At 41.8% G+C, this 22636-nt stretch overlaps 3 protein-coding genes across 4 annotated transcripts; 2 read left to right on the forward strand and 1 right to left on the reverse strand.

Annotated features, from left to right (window-relative positions):
- The first annotated feature begins 765 nt into the window (after positions 1 to 765).
- Positions 766 to 6565, forward strand: atp5pb (ATP synthase peripheral stalk-membrane subunit b). The gene is made up of 7 exons (XM_052057404.1): positions 766 to 926; positions 2405 to 2441; positions 2538 to 2683; positions 3445 to 3608; positions 4241 to 4366; positions 4964 to 5143; positions 6329 to 6565. Exons 1-7 carry the CDS (start codon positions 899 to 901, stop codon positions 6404 to 6406), a joined length of 759 nt encoding a protein of 252 aa, XP_051913364.1. The 5' UTR covers positions 766 to 898; the 3' UTR covers positions 6407 to 6565.
- A 119-nt stretch (positions 6566 to 6684) lies between these two features.
- eps8l3b (EPS8-like 3b) lies at positions 6685 to 18120 on the forward strand. 2 transcript variants are annotated; one of them, XM_052057357.1, is made up of 19 exons: positions 6685 to 6925; positions 7477 to 7578; positions 8440 to 8561; positions 9375 to 9439; positions 9530 to 9688; positions 9935 to 10084; positions 10369 to 10454; positions 10527 to 10660; positions 11091 to 11207; positions 12282 to 12400; positions 13526 to 13664; positions 13742 to 13812; positions 13889 to 13963; positions 15011 to 15156; positions 15549 to 15804; positions 17054 to 17167; positions 17248 to 17336; positions 17432 to 17564; positions 17635 to 18120. In XM_052057357.1, the coding sequence occupies exons 2-19, from the start codon at positions 7541 to 7543 to the stop codon at positions 17674 to 17676; spliced, it is 2055 nt and encodes a 684-aa protein (XP_051913317.1). In that variant the 5' UTR covers positions 6685 to 6925; positions 7477 to 7540; the 3' UTR covers positions 17677 to 18120. The 2 variants fall into 2 exon arrangements, with proteins under 2 accessions (XP_051913317.1, XP_051913318.1); XM_052057358.1 differs by lacking the exons at positions 6685 to 6925; positions 7477 to 7578 and adding an exon at positions 7736 to 7899.
- On the reverse strand, positions 17930 to 22541 carry LOC127595702 (glutathione S-transferase Mu 3-like). Its single transcript, XM_052057408.1, has 9 exons — positions 22374 to 22541; positions 21015 to 21090; positions 20867 to 20931; positions 20701 to 20782; positions 18645 to 18742; positions 18481 to 18576; positions 18283 to 18393; positions 18083 to 18204; positions 17930 to 18019 (listed from the first exon to the last, which is right to left on the reverse strand). The coding sequence occupies exons 1-8, from the start codon at positions 22401 to 22403 to the stop codon at positions 18109 to 18111; spliced, it is 654 nt and encodes a 217-aa protein (XP_051913368.1). The 5' UTR covers positions 22404 to 22541; the 3' UTR covers positions 17930 to 18019; positions 18083 to 18108.
- Between the last annotated feature and the right edge of the window lie 95 nt (positions 22542 to 22636).

Consider the following 22636-nt stretch of genomic DNA (forward strand, 5'->3'; position numbering starts at 1 on the left):
AGAACATACAATTGTGCTTATAAGTTTACATAACCTGGGTCAGTGGTTCCCAAACTTTTTTGGCTTGAGTACCCCCAAACTTTTTTGTCTACCATAAATACCCTCTCACTCATACTGTACATGTTTATGATTCTTCCTTAATTCTAAGAGGTTGCTTTCTTTTTATCTGAAACATAAATCATATGTTGCCTTGAAAATGGATCAGTAATATCAATAAAACATATATACAAACCAAAATTAAGAAAAAAACTGCCTTTGCTATATGTACTGTCCTCTTATAAGATTAACCACCCAAAAATTGAACTCCTTTTAATAAGTCCCATTAAAACAAGCAAGCAACTAAAATTTAAATACAGGGTATGAGGAACAAAACACTACACAAGAAAAACATTCAAAACCTCTCGGCCGAGCTTTAATGATTCACTTGAGTTGACAGGTGGCTGTGGTGATTTTTGGCGCTGCTGTTCCACAGGTTATTGATCTGGGAAATTATCAAATGTTTCCAAGTATCTACCTGCAATGTGCTCATGTACCCCAAGGGGCACGCATCCCCATGGTTGGGAAACATGCCCTCGAAAAGTCTATAAAACTATGAGCACAACCGCATGTTTGAATATAGTTGTCCTCAAAAATGTATGTGTCATCATTGAGTATGTATACTTACAAACACAATTATAGTAAAGCCAAAATGACTTGGTTCAACCGCTTGACGGTGTTAAACTCAATCTGGCAAACAGCATCAACTAGTGTTCATTGTCAGTAAGTGTAGTTTACATGTACTATCGCGAGATGTCGGTGTAAGTTCTCGTTTCTGTCCGCCATCGTTGCTGCTCTTTGCAGAAGGGCACGACGAGACCGAAACAGGTTTGCTGACAACTTGGCTCTTCATTCATCAAGCATGCTGTCCAGGCTTGTTATCGTTTCAGGTATGAACAACTCGAGGTTTTGACGGTAACGCAGAACGGCAAGTTAGCTTTACTGCAGCAAAGGATAAGCACATACTGTGGGTAAACCTGAAGGGTAAAGTGAAGGCCGCGAGTTAAATGAGTGAGAAGCTAATGCTGTATTAGCAAACTTTCCAAGCGAACATGACTTCTAAATACTCTAAACGGAGAGCGTGCATATTTAGGAGATAGTGCTTATTTCTTTGCGTTTCAGCAAACGACGCAATAGCTTTGGAATACATAGTCGGTGGCGTTATATCTCATTGCTTTACCGAAGATGTCACCTTCTTACTTGACAGCTAGCGTGGCGACTTCGTCTGTTTATCCTTGACAGTCACATACTTATTATAATGTCTATATTCTTTTATGCCACCCTGTGGCGTTTTTGTACATTACTTTCCCTTTGTTAAAAAATATTTGGCAATCCTTTCGGTTTAATTAGATGCATGTACGATCGTAGTACATTTTCAACCCTTGCATGTCTTCAGAGGTGGCAAACGTACCACGCACTCTGTACCTCAATAAGTCAAAACTTAAAAAAGGCATTTATTATAGTCACAGTACTGATTCAGCTCCTATGCTTTTGTGAGGTCCCCACCGATATAGATTTTTTTAGTCCGATTCTGATATTTCCAGAACAACTTTCTCATAAACGATTCATTAGTTGATTTATCAAAATATAACGTGAGGGGTTTTCTGATCAGTATTTTATGCTGCCCTTTTATATACTAATCATCCATTCACTAACGATTAATAGATATGTTTTTGAATTAATTTATTAATTCGGTTAAAAAAATACATCTAATGTACAAAAAAAGTGAATATTGACCTGTTCCTGGATGGTGGGGAGAGGGCGGTCTATTCTCCAAAAAAGGACTTGTGGTAACAGAATTGTTCAATGACACACCCCCACCCCCTTTGCAAATCCTCTACAAGCTTTTCAGTTAGCAAACATAGCATGAATTGAAATGCTTCGTATACCTTCCAATGTTTCCCCTTTTGTTCAAGTCACAAGACACACTATGTGGCAAGATGAGCAAAAATTCGGATCTGGAAGACTCTCGTCGTCGTGGTTGTACTCAACAGTCGTTGAGTATGTCACACGACACGGACTACGCTACAAGGCACTACGTTTGTCTGCAACGTGTCTGTTGGTTCAAAATTGGGCGACACTCATGGAGTCTGATGTCAGCTTAACAGATATAGTGCTTTTGATATCGTGACATGATGACAATATCGCGGTATTAGCGTTATCGTTACATTTCTATTTGTTAGGGAGTGGACATTTTTTGCCTTGAAAGTCCAAAGGGTAGTCAATGTGAGGAGGGCACACAGGTAAACCATACCACCATGAAGGTTTTGGGGTCATTTCTTCGTGAGTTACTAGCTAAATTAAAATATAATGGATCTGGAGAATTTAACCATCCAGTATTAATGTTCTTTTGTTTTCTGGTTCGCAGCTAATGCCCTGAAAGGCAGCGGCCCCCTCGGAGCTGGGTATGTGCTTCAAACAATAACAACAAAACCTTACAGATGAGTTTGCACTGGTGATGTTTCCCCCATTTAATTCTTTTTCTTTGGTTTCTCATGAAGCCTGGTCCAGGTGTCTCGCTCCCTGCATGCATCACCCCAGAGTCGATCCCCGGTGCCCCCTCTGCCGGAGAAGGGAGGCAAAGTTCGTCATGGCATCATCCCAGAGGAGTTTTTCCAACTCTTGTACCCTAAAACTGGAGTGACGGGTCAGTGATCGTTGACTGTGAATCCCCAGAGGAATTGAGACTGCTGTGACCTGCGAATAGCAAAAAGCTTGTAACGGTCATACATTGAAATGTGGTGATTACGATGGATGGATGGATGGATGGATGGATGGATAGATATTTAATAAATCTACCATAATTTTCAAAATATATCTACATTTTTCGTAATCAACAAATATGTAAATCTGCAGGTGCCAAACCACAAGTATGCTGGGGTCCGCGTCACTCACTTTTTTTTTTTTTTTTAAGCAACCCAAACATAACAGTTACAAGAAAAAACATGGTTAATATTTCACTGGCTGTATAACATTAATTAAAGTAAAAGTGACTATGACGATGATATTTCTATGGGAGAGATGGGCAACTTAAATGCTAGAGGTCTCACAATTTTTCCATCAGCGCTACTCGGGGCAACACATAGGAATCCCAATTTCTTAACCGGGTCTATGACTAAAATGAAGTTTTAAGTATGGACGAACTAGTAAGAAATGTGTCTCTTAAGGTTTTTCATTTTTCATAGTGCGTTTCTCAATGCATGTGTGAAAGATTCAGCCTTCAACAACGTAGGGTTTGAAAGAGAAAAACAATTACCACATACTGTGATTTATTTTTTTCTTTCTTTCTTCCCCTTGAGAATGGCACAAAACTGATGAACAGCAAACAAAGTGCACAGCAGTCTAAGACCCAGTACGAGCGCAAACTTTCCTGACTGACAATGAAAGCTTCCCACCTCTGTCATCCAGGACCCTACATGTTGGGCACCGGCCTCATCCTCTATATGCTTTCCAAGGAAATCTACGTCATCAACCACGAGACGTTTGCGGCTGCCTCCATTGGCGCCGTGATCATCTACGGCATCAAGAAATTCGGCCCGAGCGTTGCAGCTTTTGCCGACAAACTCAATGAGGTTGGTGGATGTTTTGGATAGGATCTTTTCATGCAAATGTGTACCCTTCTATTTTGAACTTTCAGGAGGAACCTCAAAGTGCACTTTAACCTGCACATGTGAGGTGAACCGGAATTTCTGTCAACTTTTGAATACTTGTGACTATCTGGTCAATGTTTCAATACTTTTTAGTGAAGTTGTTGCGTTCTTTGTTCAAGAACAGCTTATGTGAAAAGTAGTGAAAAATTGAACATGTTGGACTTGTGCTTTCAAAAGTTTAGAGTCGGTCCAATAACGCTTGTTCCTACCGACTGCTGTCAGGCTGCTGAATAAAAAATAACAATAATAATAATTAAATGATGTGAAAGACAATTGTAAATAGCACTGCGATTTATCCATTTTGTGTTTATATGCACTTAATTGAACGTGTTTGTGGGGTTTTTTTTCTTCTTCTTTCTACCTACATTCTTGCTGCTGGAGGCTGTAAATTTCCCCAGTGTGGGACAAATAAAGGATATCTTATCTTATAAAGTTTCACATGTAAAGATTTGAGTGCATTTTAGCTTCCTTGCGAAATTTAACACGAAACCCCATGTCCCAGATTTTTTTTATTTTTTGTAATCTGGGTTTCTAATATCTTCCTGTGTTTCAAGGATAAAGTGGCCAAAGCTCAGGAGGTGAAAGACTCGGCCATGACTAGCTTGACTCAGGCCATCGAGGATGAGAAGAAGGAACAGTGGCGAGTCGAGGGCCGATCGATGCTCTTCGACGCAAAGAGGGTAAATTCACATTTCTAATCTTTGTGGACTTTTTTTGTGTCTTTACTATTACAGCCATTCACGCGTACATTCACACATGTTGATCATTTTGAGTCTTCAGTAAACCGAGCATGTGCATGAGTGGAATGTAGGAGCAATGCCGGTTCTGGCAGAGCCAACACGACTGAAGGTGGCCCATCCTGGGCCTTCATCCAAAAAGGCTTCACAGAACCAGGCATCATTGTAACAACAATGATGTACAACAGTACCGCATCATTGCGACTTTTTGTCAACCTCTGCTGGCGATAAGCAGAAAATGCACCACACAATAACGCCCATCAATTGGAAGTGATTACAAATGTTTTGAAATGGTGATGCATATATTCCTGCTGTATTTAGAGCCATAATTCATAGCCACAACTTGACTAATGCCCACACACAAAAAAATAAATAAAAATGCTGATTCCAATTAGTCCTACACATGGAAGACGAGTGGAATTGTACCAAAACAATGTACTTTGTGTTAGTTTCTTTTTACTAAGCCCGACTGCAAGATGCTTCTTAGCCTGGGTCGCCTATCAGAGGTAGTTTAGTCATAATGTCCCTTTTTCCCATCAGAACAATGTAGCCATGCTGTTGGAGACCAACTACAGAGAGAGGCTACACATGGTGACCAACGAGGTGAAGAAGCGCCTGGACTACCAGGTTGCCCTGCAGGATCTTCAGCGCCGCATGGCTCAGGAGCACATGGTCAACTGGGTAGAGAAGAACGTTGTGAGCAGCATCACGCCTCAGCAGGTGAGCTTTTATCTTATCGGGCTCTCCCAGTTTTGGCTTGTTACATGTGCTATTCGCAAAGCCTGTATTTTACCATGTATTCAGTTGAATTGTTTTACATATGATTTGAACATTTCCGTATTTTCCTCACTATAAGGCGCACCTATGAGCATTCAGTTTTCTCAAAAGCTGACAGTGTGCCTTAAAACCGATGCGCCTTATATATATATGGTGTTTTATGTTGAGTTCTTCCCCCCTTTTAGTGTTCCTATGGCATTTCTAATCTAAAAGGGTTCTCTGCCCGGCATTAATCAACATGTGCATTCGCCAACACACACTCAGACGATATTTTGTGCGCCCTGCATAGCCATAATGAAACAAAGATAATATCAAAAGCATAGTTAACTACTGACTAAGCCAAGGAAGGAAGACTTCTATGGATATTTATCCCTTTGTGGATGTGAGCCCACGAGGTTTGTGTGCCTTTTTGTTGAATCAATTGTCTTCATAAAGAGTGTCTTTCGTTAAGTGTTTTGTAATGCCATTTGTATTTATATGTGTTATGTTCGTGCTTGTGACCAATTCTCACAGGTTGCCCAAGGAATAAACTCTGTATTTTTATGGGCTTTGTGTCATGCTGCATGCTATATCCTGAGGGAACTACATATGGATCAATATTCTGATTCCTTGGACGTAGTGTTTTAAATGTTTTGTGAATTGCTTCGCTGCAGCTGCAGCGGTTGTGAAGGCTCTATATAACTAAATGTGTATTGTATTCCTTTTAGTGTGCATCCATCTAGTGGATGCATAACGTAACTGCAGCCAGTATTGTAGCTTCTATTCTATGGGCATACTGCCTTATAATGCAGTGCACCCTATATGTGAAAACAGTTTTAAAATCGGCTATTCATTAAAGATGCGCCTTATAGTGCAGAAAATACGGTAAATTTCAAATATCTAACCTTAAATGTTTTGTTTTATTGCCCCTTTTCAAGAAAGTAGCTATAAAGCGGCATGTTTCTCAGTCTGACGCAAACATCTACTTGGCTTCTTTATACTGATCTTTTAAAGACGTCAAGATAGTGGACTGTAACAACATGTAGTGTTGATGGTAGTGCTTCATTTTTGCATCATTTTCCTTTGACAATATTCTGTTTAAAATGTGATGAGTTTCCTACTGAACTTCACTTGTTGGTTGCCTCCCAGGAGAAAGAGAGCATCGCCAAGTGCATCACAGACCTGAAGGCTCTGGCCAAGACCACTCAGGCCAAAGTTGCCGTCTAAACTGTCAAGTCTCCAGCGCCACTTGAACCTCCAACTCATTGATCCAAGACGAGGCGGGCACTTTTTTTTTTCTTTTGCAGAATAAACAATTTGCCCCTTATAGTCTGTCTCTGTCACTCTTATGGGTGTGTACAGTAATAAATGCTTGTCTTTACTGAATGACAATGGTCTGACTGATTTTATTTATTTTGGGATGTCCTTTTTCCAGGCGTAAGGCACTTTGACACTTTGACATAGCCATGTTATGTTTACACACGATCAAATAATTATGCAATGATGAGTGTTTTCTGAAGTCTTGGCAACGGTTGAACGTTTGCAAGGAAACCATCAGTGTTTGGAAACCTTTGGACTCATAACGAACACTTGAAATAGTATTCCACCTCTGACAAGTGGCCAAGCCTGCTGATCTTTGATCACAACAAGTACAAGCAGGAAGTGATGGGAATCGTTTGCGTTTACGCCGTTTGAGGACGACGCATTCTCTACTATGGAATAATGCCACTGGAGAAAAGCTGACAGGTAGTAAAATACCAGCAATTGTAATGTGATTTCAAACATTTAAATCTCCCGTGAGTCTTCATGATGTCTTTCAATAATGTTTGTTTATGCCATGTAGATTTGTGGCTCCAAAACAAATTGACAAAAGTTAAGACTGATTTCATTAATAATGCCTTTACTTTATGCTGTGCTACAGTCATTCGAAAGATGATGATCTATAAAAAAAATATTAAGCAACTTCGATTTGTCCTTATGGCTTTTTTTTCCTTTCAGCTTGTCTCATTAGGAGTCGCCACATTTGACCTTATGTAATAAATCTATACAGTAAGAAATCATGTGTTCTTATTTTAATTTTATAGGTTTATGCATGAGTGAAGTTTACCATCGATCCTGTAACTCATTAACCGGATTTAAAAAACATTTTTTTTCTTTTGTTTTAACATGTCCAAATAGGTAAACACAGCCATTCATCAGAGAGTTTATAATTAACCCGCATGTTGATTTAAAGTGTACTTGTGATATTTAATACAATACATCATATCTTGACACACTGTAAATGTGTTCCTTTCTAGGTTTGGCATGGAAATGCCATTTATGAATTGACTTGGAAAACTACAACAGAGAAGAAGATAGAAAATGTTGGGAAACTCTCGTCCGTTTTCGTATTCCCCACGGTAAGTGTTCATGGATGTAAATTTGTATGATTTAATTTTAAGGTTGGATGGGTGGGAACTCAAAAATAACTCTTAGGTGTTTGTATGTACATAGTTCTTTGTCCGGAGTGTCTGACCACCTTCTCAGCTGTTCGATACTGATTAAAACCTGATTTGAGTTCTTTTCCCATTCGTGAAAATGTGAGCGACCCGTTCAGAACGTCTGCACCACTATTAACGAAACAGTCTGACTAAATAACATAATCACCCCCACACTTTTTTCCTCGACAAAATATCCTTGGCTTGCCAGTGGCCGAGGCACTGTCATGTCAAAGTCATGAGGTAAGCAAAGCAACCGTGTTAGCACAGATTATCATTAACTAGAAGTGTTATAGCATTAGCTTCTGATAACAGCTACACACCGTAACGCGTTGACGAGTGTACCGTATTCGATTTTCAGTGCAAACCTTGAAAGATCATTGCAGGCAAGACATCATTTTCGATTATATCAAGAGGATTTAGTGCAAAAACAAAAGCCCCAAAAATAAAATATTGTGACAAGTGTACGTAAGTGCCAAAGTGATGAAATGCTATCTCCGCAAGTGACAATGCAGTGGAATATCTTTCGAAACTCCCAGTAAGTAGTCGCTGGGGTAAGAAAATTGTTAAATTAGGATATCAGCAGTATTTTCTTATCAACGTTTGTGTTATTGGAATGAAATTGAAGGGAGAAAATGGCTCTTTGTGTTTGTTATAGTATTGTAGTTAGGAATCCCTATATTACGGGAATCACTTTTTCCTTTAAAACACACAAAAACAAACAAACAAACTTTGCCGCACATGTCCATGGCGTTCAATATAAGATCTTAAATTGTGTTTCAGGGGTTTCCCACCGGAAGAGCTCCCTCACTCGAGGTGGGCTTTCCAGCAAGATAATTCCAGGGGATCCTCACCGCCGAGGTCTCAGAGAAATGTGTCCAGACTGACTCCCAAGTCCATATACAGTATGTGACACATGACAAAACACAATTTCTAAGAAATCCTTCTTATCCATCTAAAGAGCAATGAACATTGTCCTTCTTTAAACAAGATAACGCACCAGTGGAATGACTGCCTCTTAACAGTCCGTTTCCCCCCCACTTAGTACCACTTTTTTCACCTTAAGGTCCATGTACTACTATGTGCTTTGTTCTCACGAGAAGGGCACCATTTGGCATAATAGTGTTACAAACCAGGAAAACTGTACACTTGTTGAAACATACTGTTGGTATCATTCTAAAATTCAATTTGTCAAAATCTAGCACTATTTGTAGTGCAGGGTTTTGCCGACAAGGAGCATGTAGTTGTCGTACCAGTTTACAGAAACATCAGAGGAAATGTTACTCGTGGATAGTCTTTGTGCCCTTGTGTCCCTACTAGTAAGCTTGCATAGCCGCTGGAGCTGTAATGAAACATTTGACAGAATATTAAAAATACTCCGTCCAAGAAATCAGAATATTGATCCATATATAAGGCCCATCCGATTATAAGGCGCACGGTCGGCTTTTCAGAAAATCAAATGCTTTTAGGTGTGCCTTATATAGTGCGGAGAACATGTTGCCCTACCAGTCTGCAGAAATGACATACAGCAGTGAAAATCAGTAATAGGAAAAACTCAACTAGTAAGACAGTCATTCTACTGGCGCGCTGAATTGTCTGAATTGTGAATATGGGCTAAGAGCGTAACATGGACCTTAAGGTAAATTTCAACGACATTGAATAAATGTTGTCCAAATCTAATATTGGCACATCTTGTAACCTCAAACTGTTGTGTCAAGTGCAAAGAAAGGAGTACTCGGAGGTGCTGAGCAAGCAGCCCAACAACCTTAACGTCAGAGTGGAGGTAAAGTCAATGACGTTGCGCACTAACGTGGGGCTTGGAAATCCGCCCAAACTCACCACCTCACCCTCTGACCCCCCCCCCCCCCCCCAGCACCTGCTCACATGCGAGCTGGACGGCCAGCAGCTAACCACCGTGGACGACTGCGTGACCAAACTCAAGAGGCTGAACGCCAAAGGTCGCCTGTGGCCTCAAGAGATGATCTTGGAGGCTCAAGGAGGCTACTTGCTGCTCCTTGACACAGAGAGCCAAGTTAGTAACCCCGTTAGAGTCGCAGCACCCGCAACTTTTTAAAATTCATACGCTAGTCGTATTATAATATTGAGGTGAAGGTGCAGCACGAAGATGGAACGAAACCATCAGAAAAAAGAGATAACAAATGAGAGTGTATCCTTCCCTTGCAAGTTTTCAGAGCATGTTGCGCATCTCCATGTTCACCTCTGCAGTGTGTCTTCTACTATGACATACACGGTATGTCCTGCTTCTCTTGGCTTAAAGGCAGAGCTGGAGGCCCTACCGCTGATCAGCATCCAGCAGACCAAAGCTGTGTTGGACATCTTCCCTTACGACTCCCTGCTGTTGATCACCGCAAGGGAACGCAGCAAGCGCTTCCTCCAGGTCTTCATTTTCCAGTGTGAGGAGGCTGGGGTGAGTCCTCAGCCGTGAGCGTTGTTGAACAGTATGAATAATTTTCCCAGTGGGTGCCTCATTTTATTTTCAGCCTTGCACCATGAGGCACCATGTGTTGTCATCTAACATCTTAAAACCTCAATTACTTCCCAGATCAGAAACAATCTTACCTTGTTCTGCTTGCCGAGGGAGCTAATCCAAGATTCGAGTACTTAAGATTGAAGGATTTATGCGTATCCGTTGTCTCCGAAAGCTTTGTAAGCTACAGTACATTTTCGTTTTTTTTTTTTTTTTTTTTACAGGCAGACCTCCTCAAGATTGACCTAGATAAACTTGTCCAAAGTGACGGCGGTCCTGTGGAACCACGCAGAGAGCAGCCAGTCATGAGGTACAGTAGCCCCATCCAGATGCAAAGTACAGAATGCAAATGATGTTCGTTTTACTCCTTCCCGTTTTGCAGGAGTAACCTTGAGAACCTCGTCGGCCGTCAAGGTCCTGGAAGCTTCCAGCAAGCTGGACCTCGTGCCGTGCAAGAAAGAAACTCACCACTGCCGCTGGAGCGGCCTTTCCCACACTGGACTGACAGAGAACATGGTTAGCTTAGCATTTTTTCTGTCTTTTTTTTGTTGTTGTTGCAATTTTAGCAGTCAACTCAGTACTACAGTACGCTGAATGTACTGTAGTTGTAATTTGTGGGGTAGCGCAGAGCTTTTTTCCATTCACTGATCCGGGTGAATCTTTGTGTATTGGGACACAATGACATCTTAAAGTGAGTTACCGGTACTTATTTCTAGTCTTCTCCGTCATGGTGATGTCACTGTCACTGCCGAAAATCCTGCCACATAAGGACAGGATGTTGGATGTTTGTCTGCGTCGCAACCCGGCATTTAAGAGCAACATGGCAGATATTTAGGGATGCAGCATTTGTACTGGATATCATGACATTGTTTCAGTGTACCTAAAGTTGTGGCCACCGCGTGTGAATGTTCTCTGCGACTCCACTTTTGACTTCTTCATACTTTAGGAAGTTCCATTCAGGCTGCACCTCGTGACGAACAGAGAGAAAGACCCCTGCCACCTCCGGAGAGGCCCCTGCCACCGCCAGAGAGGCCCCTACCACAGTGGGCCCAGAGAGAACCTGGTAAGCCGACTTAAAGGACAATTCAAATAATCCATTCTGCTTTCAGAAAAATTCTCATGTTCCGATTTGATCGACAAAATCATAGAGGTACTGTATTCATTCGACAATATAATATGTATGTGTTGGTATGGAAAGTTGTTTGAACATTTTTTTTTTACCCCCTCATCTGATTGAAATTTCTTCTTACTAGTAGGTCCCCTTTGGATTACTCACCTTAGACAACTTTGTTACTAATGAGGAAAAAGTACGTGTGGTTATTTTTGGTGCATGAGGCTACTAGTGTGTAACACATGCTTAACTAGTTGGACCTTGTGGCGTTCCTATAGTTTAGCACAGTAATTTAATAGTCAGTTTTAATTGGGTACAATAAGGCCATAAAAAACCTTTCAAGTAAGACAGCTGTTCTACTAGCGTGCTGAACCGGCTTAAACAACTTTCCATAGTAGCAGCACACAGATGCCGATTAATGCAGAGTTTTGCCTCTCTTGTGACATTGATATTAACAGTGTAAGTTGAGGGGTTCAGTTTTTTCAGTGGATGGCTCTTCTTTATGAATGACAGATGGAAAGAACGAATCCTTCAATGCAGTTTAATAAAAGGAGGGGGCAGGGGAGTCTGTACCGCAGCATGTCCAAGAACACAACCCCCGTAACTAAAATCACTTCCTGCTTCTTTTACTTTAACAGCCAATCAGAACCTATCAACATAAAAAATGTCTAAGCAATTATTAAAGAACAGAATATAATTTAGGTATGCTTAACATGAAATAATATGATGCTCAAACATAATTAATAATATAACTTACCGGTAAGCTAACAACAATACGTCAACTCATTGTACTAGTGCGCCGAAATGCATATTAGCACATTTAGCCTATGCTGGATATCCAGGGTATCACATGGATTTTCATTGTGTTTTTTAAAAATTGGGATTCATTCCATGTGATGCATTCAAACACTACAAAATACTTTTTGAACATTGTATTGTATAGTACTTGGAGCGGCACAGTACATGTCATTGCCAGGCATTGTATGATCTTATTTTCTCATGAGATGAAATCTGCTCAATTCCTAGACATTCCTCCTCCCCCTCGTTTTTACGCCCCACAAGAGGAAGCCAAGCAGCATCGTGATCTCGACGGACCCCGTGGCCCTCCAGAGGTTGCCGAACTGACAGATGTTGAGAGGAACACGGTCAGAGCTCCCATGAGAAGCAATACAATACAATACACCGCAGATGCTGACGTGTTCGCAAGTTTACATACACTCATTCATCTGGACACTAATTGACCAGTGACAAATTCAGGAGCTTGGTGATGAAAATCTGCTTACACGAGTGATAATTCCTTTGAATCTTTATGACTCATAATTCATTTTCCTTCATTCAATGTGACAGCCCGTACGAATATTAGTAGTGCAAATATCAATCGCGTCCGATTCCTGAAAAAACGGTTTGAGCCAATTTAAGTATAAAAATAATGACATCGACGAGTTCACATAATCACTGTGTTGCAGCTCCGAAAAAGGAGAGCTGCGGTGTTGGCTTTTAAAACATATATTGTACTTTATTCATGCTTTTTACAGTCTTAAGAAATACAGGTACGTCCTTCTCTGTCTCCGTGCCTTCTCTTCTTATTCCACTCGAGAGGCGTTCAAAGACCGCCTCCGAAAAAACCCGTAAATTAATGATTACTTCAAAGACTTTAAGAAAAGTAAACATAATGCACCGAAACAGAAAATCAAGCGAGGAAATCACAAAATAAAATCTATGGCGGGGTTTGTGAACATACAACAAAGGAATAAATAACAAACAATTCTGAGACAGTCCAGTCTCCTACAACTGTGACGTGTCGCGTGTGCTGCAAATCGCAACTGTTCATTTGCGACCTGTTTTCTGATCTATTATGCTATAAAAATGTCATATGGCATCGTCAAGTATTGCCATAATTTAGATGCCACTAACAATCTCAGGTTTCATATTCTGCCTTTGTGAAAAGAAGAAAGAAAGAAAGAAAAAAGAAATTTATTGCAGGAGTGAGTGGCTAACATAGCTAACCCGCAGAATGCGCAAAGGCGCGCAGCCGTTCCTTTATGGTGGCATAATGTACAAAAAAAAAAGGAAGCGATCCTCACCAATGTTAACCCTGTGTGGATCCAGACTAAATTGCATCAGGATTTAAGATTGTGATGTCCAAGCGGTCAATGAATATGCCATTCATGCCCCATGATGACTGCATGTCAACTTTTGAGCACGGGTGTACATGCCACACCGCTCGCCGGTGCGCAAGGATTTCACTGGCTTGTATTCCGTTCCCGCAGGAAATATTCAACCATGTTTTGAATGATCTGGAGATCTTCATGGACAAGGTGCTCACTGCGACGACCGCGACCTCTCTGCCGGTTGACAAACGCAAAAAGAAAGGCGTGTTTGTCAAAAAGAAGGACCCGAGAAGCCCATGTAAAGTTTAATCCCTTCTCAGTTTTACGTGTAAGGCAGACTTGCGTATGCAACTTGATCAGTTCCTTTGCCCCCAGCTGCCCGTCTGCCCCCTGATCAAGAATTTATCTCCTGTCTTCAGAAAATCAAATATGGATTCAATCTGTTGGTAAGTAAGCAAATTTCCCCTGACCGCAATGCACGGACAAGACGCGTGACTGTGCGTGACTGCGCGTGTGTGACAGGGCCTGCTGGATGGCTCACTGCGTAACACCAGCGCCTCGGACTACATCCACTTCTTCTTCAGCAGTTTAGCGACAGTGAGTGTTTCATCATAACACATCACAATATATGCGTCTGTCCACTTATCGCTCGGTACGTAGGTAGAACTAAGTTATTTAACCCTCGTAGTGCACCGCTTGCGATAAATGTAAAATGATGTCTTTGAATCAAAGGCAAAGGCATTCAGAAAAACACGAGAGAGCTGAAACTTATGGAGGGGTTCTAAAATGGCCTAAATTTCATGACGTCACCGGCTGATAATTCTCAGGCATTGCAGCAATAATAAAAAAACGTTTTGATACCTTAATCTTCACAATTTACATATTTTGCACCATAGAGACCCATTATAATTCATATTTTTGAATGCGTCGTAAACCTAATGTGTATAGATGCATTTCACGCGATTTTTACGTCAATCGCTTTGTTTTCGCTTGGACAGACGTAAGCATGCCACATTGTTGGGTTGAGGTCTTTCCAATTTTGCAACTTTAGGTGGCGTCAGAGGATCGCAAATGAGTTTGCCTTTTTGCAGGAGGCTTCAAACCAATGCATTTTACATGAACACGTCCGGTCGGGATTGTTAGTAGGGCTTGGTTGGGACCTCCAGACACAATTTGTTTTTTTCCCCTTTTGCAAAAAATAAAGAATAAAAAATCCCAAAGAACTAATAAAAACGATATATGTATGGAAAGCACAGATGCCTCTGAACATTTTGAGTGTTTGAAAAAAAAAAAAGAATGTTTTTATAACACAAAATACATCATTACAAAAATTGTAAAATGCGTTACTTAAGGCCTTTTTAATTTGGAGCAACAAGGGTTAAACACGACTCTGGTAACAGTTGAAGTAGTGTTTCAAATCCAGTACTGAAGTTAAAAAAAACAAGTACAGCCTCTCAAATGTCGGTCTAAAAGTCAAAATGATATCTTGGCTCACTCTTATTAACTTGACATACTGCTGCGAAGAAAAAAAGGAATGCAATGCCTGTTGTTTAAGAGCTATCGTATTCCGATGAAGAATACATGATTAAAATCATCTTCCCATTGCAAGAAAAAAAATCTTGTTGTTGTTGGATTACCGCACAGATTCTGCCTCACTACCATGCCCACCTGCCCCCGACCGTGCTTTCCCCACTGCTGACAGAGGCCTCCCTTCGGTTGGTCAGACAGGTGGTCAGCCCGGAGGAGGACCAGATCTGGAGGTCTCTGGGAGACAGCTGGAACATCCCTAGGTAGCAACACAGCATTTTTTTCTCTGCTTCAATGTACCGGTACTCTATGCGAACCCCTTTCTTAACAGTCCACCTTATTGATATGATATCCCATGACACACACCCTGATGTCGGGGGTGTGGACTGCTGATATGAGAGGCAAAAGTTGACGCGGTGACGTTTGCTGACACATGGAAAATATAGCGGTTCACTTCCAAGATCACCTGGAGGTGACGAAACGGATGCCATGGAAACAGAAAAACAAATGGTCATGCTCCCCCCCCCCCATCAGCTTTTTCCATTCAAGTCTTGACATTAACACTCTTGTTTAATGCCCAATGGATCAAATTATTATCCTTGCGTTCTACTATTGTCCTCTTTGCCGCCCTTAGTCTTTTCTGTCTCCCTCACAGGTCTCGATGGCCCGATGATGACGTCCCGCCTTACATTCCAGAGTTCTACGACGGCTGGCGGCCGCCTGCCCCCTCGCACAAGCCCGCCCAACTCCCTTATCAGAACGGCCAAGTGAGCAGGAGCAGCAGCCAGCGCTTCCCGTCGGGACGACCCGACGGCAACACCAAGGAAAGCCGCGACCACATGCGGGTCGTTTATGACTTCATGGCTCGCAATAACAGGGAGCTCACTGTGATGAAGGGTGAAGTGGTTGAGGTGAGATAATGGGAACTGTGGTTGGCGTTGGGACTGATGTTTTGTAACACTTCAATCTGTGGTGGTGGACCCCAAAAAGCATGCAAGAGGGAGGAGCAGGGTGTACTTGGCAAATTGTATTAAAACAGAGAAAACTAAATCCAAAACAAAGTCCAAAGTATCAAACAAAAATCATGACTGAAACAAACCTGACAGCAGCAAAAAAAAAAAAAACATGGCAGATGCAAAAACCAGAAACAGTGACAGCAACACACAAACAAACAAACACTGACCCGACCATGAGTGGTCGGGCTGGGAGTCCTTTTAAAGCATAGGGGTCAAACTCAGGTCCTGGGGGGCCGCTGTCCTGCATGTTTTCCAAGTCTCCCTGTTGCAACACACCTGATTCAAATGAACAAGTTCAACGTCAGGCTTCCACAGAGCTTGCTGATGATCTGATCATTTGAATCAGGTGTTGCAACAGGGAGACTTGGAAAACACGCAGGACAGTGCCCCTCCAGGACCTGAGTTTGACACCTATGTTTTAAAGCAATAATTACAGAATGACCAACAAATGTGCAGCTGCAGGGAGAGCCCTACAGTGCCACCTGTTGGTCCCGAACAGAATCATGACATATATGGTGACCAGTTTGCCAGTAAAACTAATAATAATAATAATAATACATTTAATTTAGAAGCGCATTTCAAAACACTAAAGGACACTTTACAATCAAAACAAGAACAATAAAACCACAGATAAAATTATAAATAATAAAAGGAGAGATGATTACTCTCACTTAGACTGATTTTAAAAAAAAAAAGAAGCTCTGATCTGATTGTGAAATAGGGCAGCCCGGTGGGCCAGTCGTTCGTGCGTCGACCTCACAGTGCAAAGGTATTAGGTTCAATTCCAGCTCCGGCCTCCCTGCGTGGAGTTTGCATGTTCTCCCTGGGCCTGCGTGGGTTTTCTCCGGTTTCCTCCCACAATCCAAAAACATGCATGGCAGGCTGATCGAACACTCTAAATCGTCCCGAGGTGTGAATGTGAGCATGGATGGTTGTTCGTCTTTGTGTGTCCTGCGATTGGCTGGCAACGGATTTAGGGTGTCCCCCTCCTACTGCCCAAAGATGGCGGGAATACAGCACCCCCCGCTTCTCCTTGCGGACCGGAAAACGGATGGATGGATGATTGTGACATATCACGATAGGTGTTCTTGCACCCAAAAAGTTTGAGTACACCTGATTCGGGTACTTTTTGCTCTTTCAAAAGGTGGTTCAGAGGTCCAAGCAATGGTGGCTTGTGCGCAACAATCGAGCGGTGGAAGGCAACGTTCCTCAGAATGTTCTGGAGCCTTTGAGGAGTGGCTTGCCTGTCGAGGAAATGGTAATTTTGCATTGCTGTTTTTTGAGGAAGGTTTGCATATATCCATTTGGTTTTATTCACTTTTATTCCGCTTGGCATAGCGCCCACCTCGCGGCCCCCCGACTCTTGACGTGGTCTCCTCACCTGCAGAGGTCAGAGCGTGGCTGCAGTACAAAGGCTTCGCCAAAATGTGAGTGGCCTGACTCAGAAGTTTTTGGATGCGCATGTGTGTGTGTGTGTGTGTTTTTGACACGTGACGATGATGTCGCACTTTATTTGGAGCAGCACCGTGGCCAGCCTCGGGGTGCTGACTGGGAAAATGCTGCTGCAGATGGGCAAGGATGAGATGAGGACTGTGTGTCCAGAAGAAGGAGCCAAAGTCTTCTTCCAACTTCAGGCTATTAAATCAGCTATTGCAGTAAGTGGCCTACGTACAAACCCACACAGACACACACACGGACACTAATTTGATCCTTTTTTTCCTGTAGCTTGCCAGCGAACCATCAGATCCATATGATGCCCGCTACTAGTGAACAACCCCTCCCCCGATTCTTAATCTTCATCTACTGATCAGGATGTGAATTGTGGCCTAATCAGTTTGTTATGAATCATATATCCCATTTTGTTTTCGGGATAAAGTGTACACATTAAGATAATTTATGATGCAAATTTGTTTTTTTATTGATTAGAAACATTGTTTTAAATTAGTCTATGGAGAAAAAAAATGATGCAATAATTTATGGATACCAAGTCTTTTATTCCGAAGTGAATAAAGTTGCAAACTGAGAAAAAGTTCAACTTTAATGTGCTTAATAATCAAATTTTAACAGTGCAAGTAAACGTAGTGCCCGACTTAGATCTTTTTACCATTCCGAAACAGTATCTTGTGGATACAATCCATGTTGAACATATTTTACAGCAGAATATTTGAACTTTATTTATTGTTGAGACGACTTGAATTTTTACTCTTTCTTGTTGCCCCATTTGGCCATCTTGTTGTTGACGGGGGTCTTGATGAATCTGTTGGATTTCATGTAGGCTGCAATCTTGTCGAGTGCCTGCCACAGCGATAGACAAAAGTGATGCACTGTCACCACAAACTAAAAGGAGATAGAGAGAAAGATCTTTCCCCTCACCTCGAAGCGATGCAGAAGGTCTCTGAGGTTCTTAAACTCATCCATACAGGTGGGATGAAACATCCTGTGTTGGTCCAACAACTCATACATGATGAAGTCTACAAAAGTAATCTGTCACAAAGAAAAGTCATTTTCACCATTGCTACTCCAGTCGTGACCACTTTCTGTCCGCCAGAAAATAAATAAATAAATAAAGACCTTGTCACCAGCAAACCATTTTCGGTCTCCCAGGAACTTGGAGAACTGCCGGAGTAGATCCGGCAGCTGTTCCAAGTACTCTGGCTTCATCTTGTCCTGAAATCATTGGAAAATATTTAGAACCGTGGGACCTGCGTAATGTCCGCTTGGAAATTGATACTCACAAAATCGGTGTAACACAGCCTCACAAAGCCATTCCGAAAGTCCATGGCCTGGTTCTCCAATATATCCACACGGACTATCTCATCCTCATTCTCTCCACCTGGGATCAGATTCAGAGTACGGATGACCGACGGACTACACAAGTGTCGACATGTCGCAAGCCGATTCTAAGTAGGGCGTCATAATGATTGGTCGTCTGGCCTCAAGGACACTTGATGAGCAGGACGACGCAAAAGACTGCCACATCATGTGGAATGTCCTATGTCGTCATTCAATTGGTTCTTCGGCACTGACCAAAACGAAGACAGTCCCCTCCTCTTTGGGACGAGAGACTGAAATTGCTGCACAATCACTATGTGGTGTACAGTATTTAAAAAGGCGTAAAAAAAAAAACATGTATACCAAGGCGTTTTTAGCCCAAAAAAACGACCACCTATAGTAAGGTGTTTTTAGCCGAAAAAAACCCAACCGTGTATAGTAAGGCGGTTTTCGACGAAAAAAAAACGACCATGTATAGTAAGGGCTTTTTGGACGAAAAAAACGACCATGATTAATAAAAAACACAACTCCACTGCTCTATGTGATGCTTTGACTCAATAGTACAGTGATGAAGTGCCACACCAGAGGTTGAGTGTTCATTCCCTGGTTGTTGCAACAATGTCTACTCTTTAAACACAATGTACAACTTATTTGAGGAAAAACACAAAACAACCCGAACGTTCATTGTGGTGGGTTAGCTCAGTTGTAGAAAGCTGAAATCCCAAATCCAGCGGTTGGGTGTTTGATTCCCAGTGTTTGCAACAAGGTCACGTCTTTAACCACCATTTGCAGCTTTATTGAAGAAAACACAAAACAGACAAGAAATTATGTGGTGGTGTGGCTCGGAGAGAGAAACCATGTTCCAAACGAGCCGTTGGGTGTTCAATCCCCAGAGGTTGCAACCATATCCCTTCTTTCTTTGACCAACATGATAAGTAAGGCTTATTGAAGTCGTTTTTTGTATCGTAAAGCGTTTTTCACCAAAAAAACAACCATGTATAGTAATCCGTTTTTAGACAAAAAAAACCCGACCATGTATATAGTAAGGCATTTTTACCCAAAAAACGACCATGTCTCGTAAGGCGTTTTTAGATGGGGGGGGGGGGGGGGGGGGGATGACCACGTCTAGTAAGGCGTTTTTCGACGAAAAAAACTACCATGTATAGAAAGGTGTTTTGAGCCAAAAAAAAAAAAAAAAAACGACCATGAATAGTAAGGCGTTTTTCGACGAAAAAAACTACCATGTATAGAAAGGTGTTTTGAGCCCAAAAAAACCCGACCATGTATAGTAAGGCGTTTTTAGACCAAAAAAAGACCATGTCTCGTAAGGCGTTTTTAGATGGGGGGGGAAAAAAACGACCACGTGTAGTAAGGCGTTTTTAGCCGGAAAAAAAGGGAGCATAAATAGTAGGGCGTCTTTAGGCGAAAAAAGCGACCATGTAAGGCGTTTTTAGCCGAAAAAAAGGACCATGAATAGTAAGGCGTTTTTAGCCGGGAAAAAAAGGAGTGCAAGGGGTTATGATGGAGGGGTGTTGCAAATCATGAAGACCTCCCAAGTGGTATGATAGCATTGTTTTATACAAGTCCTCGGATAGGCCTCAGTTTCAAAATCAGTCCTCGGCCTCGGAGGAAAGTCCTTGGTCCCTGGCCTTGGAAAATTTCTCAAGTCCTTGGCCTCGGGTTGCCGGTCCTTGGACACAACACTGTACATTTATAGAAAAATCACCATGTCCCGTCACAGGTGAGCCATTTTTCAAAGAGGCCTACAGGCCACTCACATTGACAACCACTGCTCTAAATTGTCTCAATTATAAGTGTGAACGTGAGAAGGAACGGTCGTTTTTGTTTGAGTGTGCTCTCTAGATTGAATGGCGACCAGGTGTACATGTACTGCATAAAATGTTTGCATCTCACCCACTACCCTAAACAGTGAAAAGTGTCCTCGTGAAAGGATGATTAAATAAAAACAACAACACCCATATCATGAATAAAAGGTTAATCCATGTGCAGAAAACTTACACAAGTTGTACTTCCGAGCAATGTATCTCATGATTGCATTGCTCTGCACGATTTTCCTGTCTCCATCCTCCAAGTAGGGTAGCTGCAAATAAATAAATAAGATTAAACAAATAAAAATCATAAAAGGGTTTCAGTCATCATGAACATGCTGTTGGTCATCACTTACATTGGGGAAGTCCATGCCAAGGTTGGGCTTCACATCAAACCAGCAGCTCTTGTCATAGTTGGGAGCTGCGAGCGTGTGAAGAAGTTGACCATCCGCGAAATTGATTAAGTGACATGACAGCATAAAAGTGGATTTTTGTCTATTTTACCTTCGCCGCAGCAAAAAAGCTTGTCCTCATAGGTCGTCCCAGTGTACTCCAGCAGCAAGCGGATAGGCTGGGCCAACTGGATATCAATCACACATTGTTTGCTTTAGGTGTTGGTCTTTTTCTGTTTCAAATGTACTGGTGCGCACTGAGAATGAATCTTTCTCGTCCAGAGAATGAATGAGAAGTAATCCAGGTATTAGTCCACTTGTCAAGGCAGTGTTTATAATGGTTACCATGCCACGGTTACACAACAATTGCCCTTCAGCCCTCTGCTGAATGAATAGATAAGAGAACCAGACCCAAACAAAAGCTCTTTGTATTTCCTAATCCTGCACATACGTTTAAAAATGAACCAACGTTCTCTTTTTTTTCATGGTTTACCCCATTGAGTTGTCCTTAAACGTGTTGGATCTTGACTTTTGCTCACCACAAAATAAAAATTTTAAGGTGGGCCACTCACTCAATACATTTCAATGTTATTGGTGTACATTATTTTTTCTAAATTTGTTTCATCACTACATGTATAACAACGAGTATAAACAGTGTGATATAGAATACACTTGTCTTAATTTTTTTGTAGTTCAATATATCGCTAATTATTACCCTCGGAGGCAGGGGAAAAGTCGCGTGGTTTCTCAAGATGGGACACGTGACTTACAAAGTACTTCATGTGATCATTCAAAAATGAAAGCAACGCTGGATTCGAACAAAACATTCAACTCCAAACGCACGAATTTACTAACAAAACTGAACTATTTTAAAAGGGTATATCGCTATCGCTTACATTAAAAACGGTTTTAAAAACTGTCGTTTTTCACTTTGCACACGAGCCAATTGCTGTCATTACCAACACCTGCGTCGCCCACTGAAAATAGTTGACCTTATTTCAAGTCAACGTCATCGACCGCACCGACGTTATCTTTTACCTTCCATACTACTGTAATAATGGAAAAAGAACCTCGAATTAATGATCAAATCTCCGTTTGTCCGTCACTACCATGAGAAGTAAACTAATAAACAAAAATCAAGCAACACGTGGAAACAATTGCACGTTCTTCAGGTGCACGAGAGTAAACATTTGAAGGGAATGCCTTGCGACGGAACAAAGTTGTGTGCTGTCTGTGACCGTCACGCAAACTAGCATTAGCTACAGAAACTGCACGCATTCAGTCTATTCGCAAGCCTTCTTTGCTGAAGAGTCCGAAGCCCACTGCGTCACTTGCACAACGCTAACTTCTGCACAAAGACAAGCGGAGAAGCAAACACCACCAGCCCTCCAAAACAAACAAAAAAAAAACAACCCTCACTTCTTGGATTTATGTAATGATGCAATGACGTTTAGCAGATTATAGAACTCACCCCACGAATATCCCAGTAAGCTAGTTTCATTTTAAATTCTGGTTCTAAATTTCTCGTCTTTGTGTCGACAATGGTGAGTTGCTGAGAGGAGGAATTGTCAGGAAGCGTCGGTTCGTTTTGTACCGCGATGGGCAGTCGGAAAAAAAGATGTGGGCGGGGTTAATTCCCAAATCCAAGAATCATCGGTTTACTGTTTCGAAACACGAGTTTTCCAAATCGCTCAGAGTACGGAGGAGAAGACACACCCATTTACCGTCGTAACT

Source organism: Hippocampus zosterae, chromosome 2, assembly GCF_025434085.1.
Source record: "Hippocampus zosterae strain Florida chromosome 2, ASM2543408v3, whole genome shotgun sequence".
Lineage (NCBI taxonomy): Eukaryota > Metazoa > Chordata > Actinopteri > Syngnathiformes > Syngnathidae > Hippocampus > Hippocampus zosterae.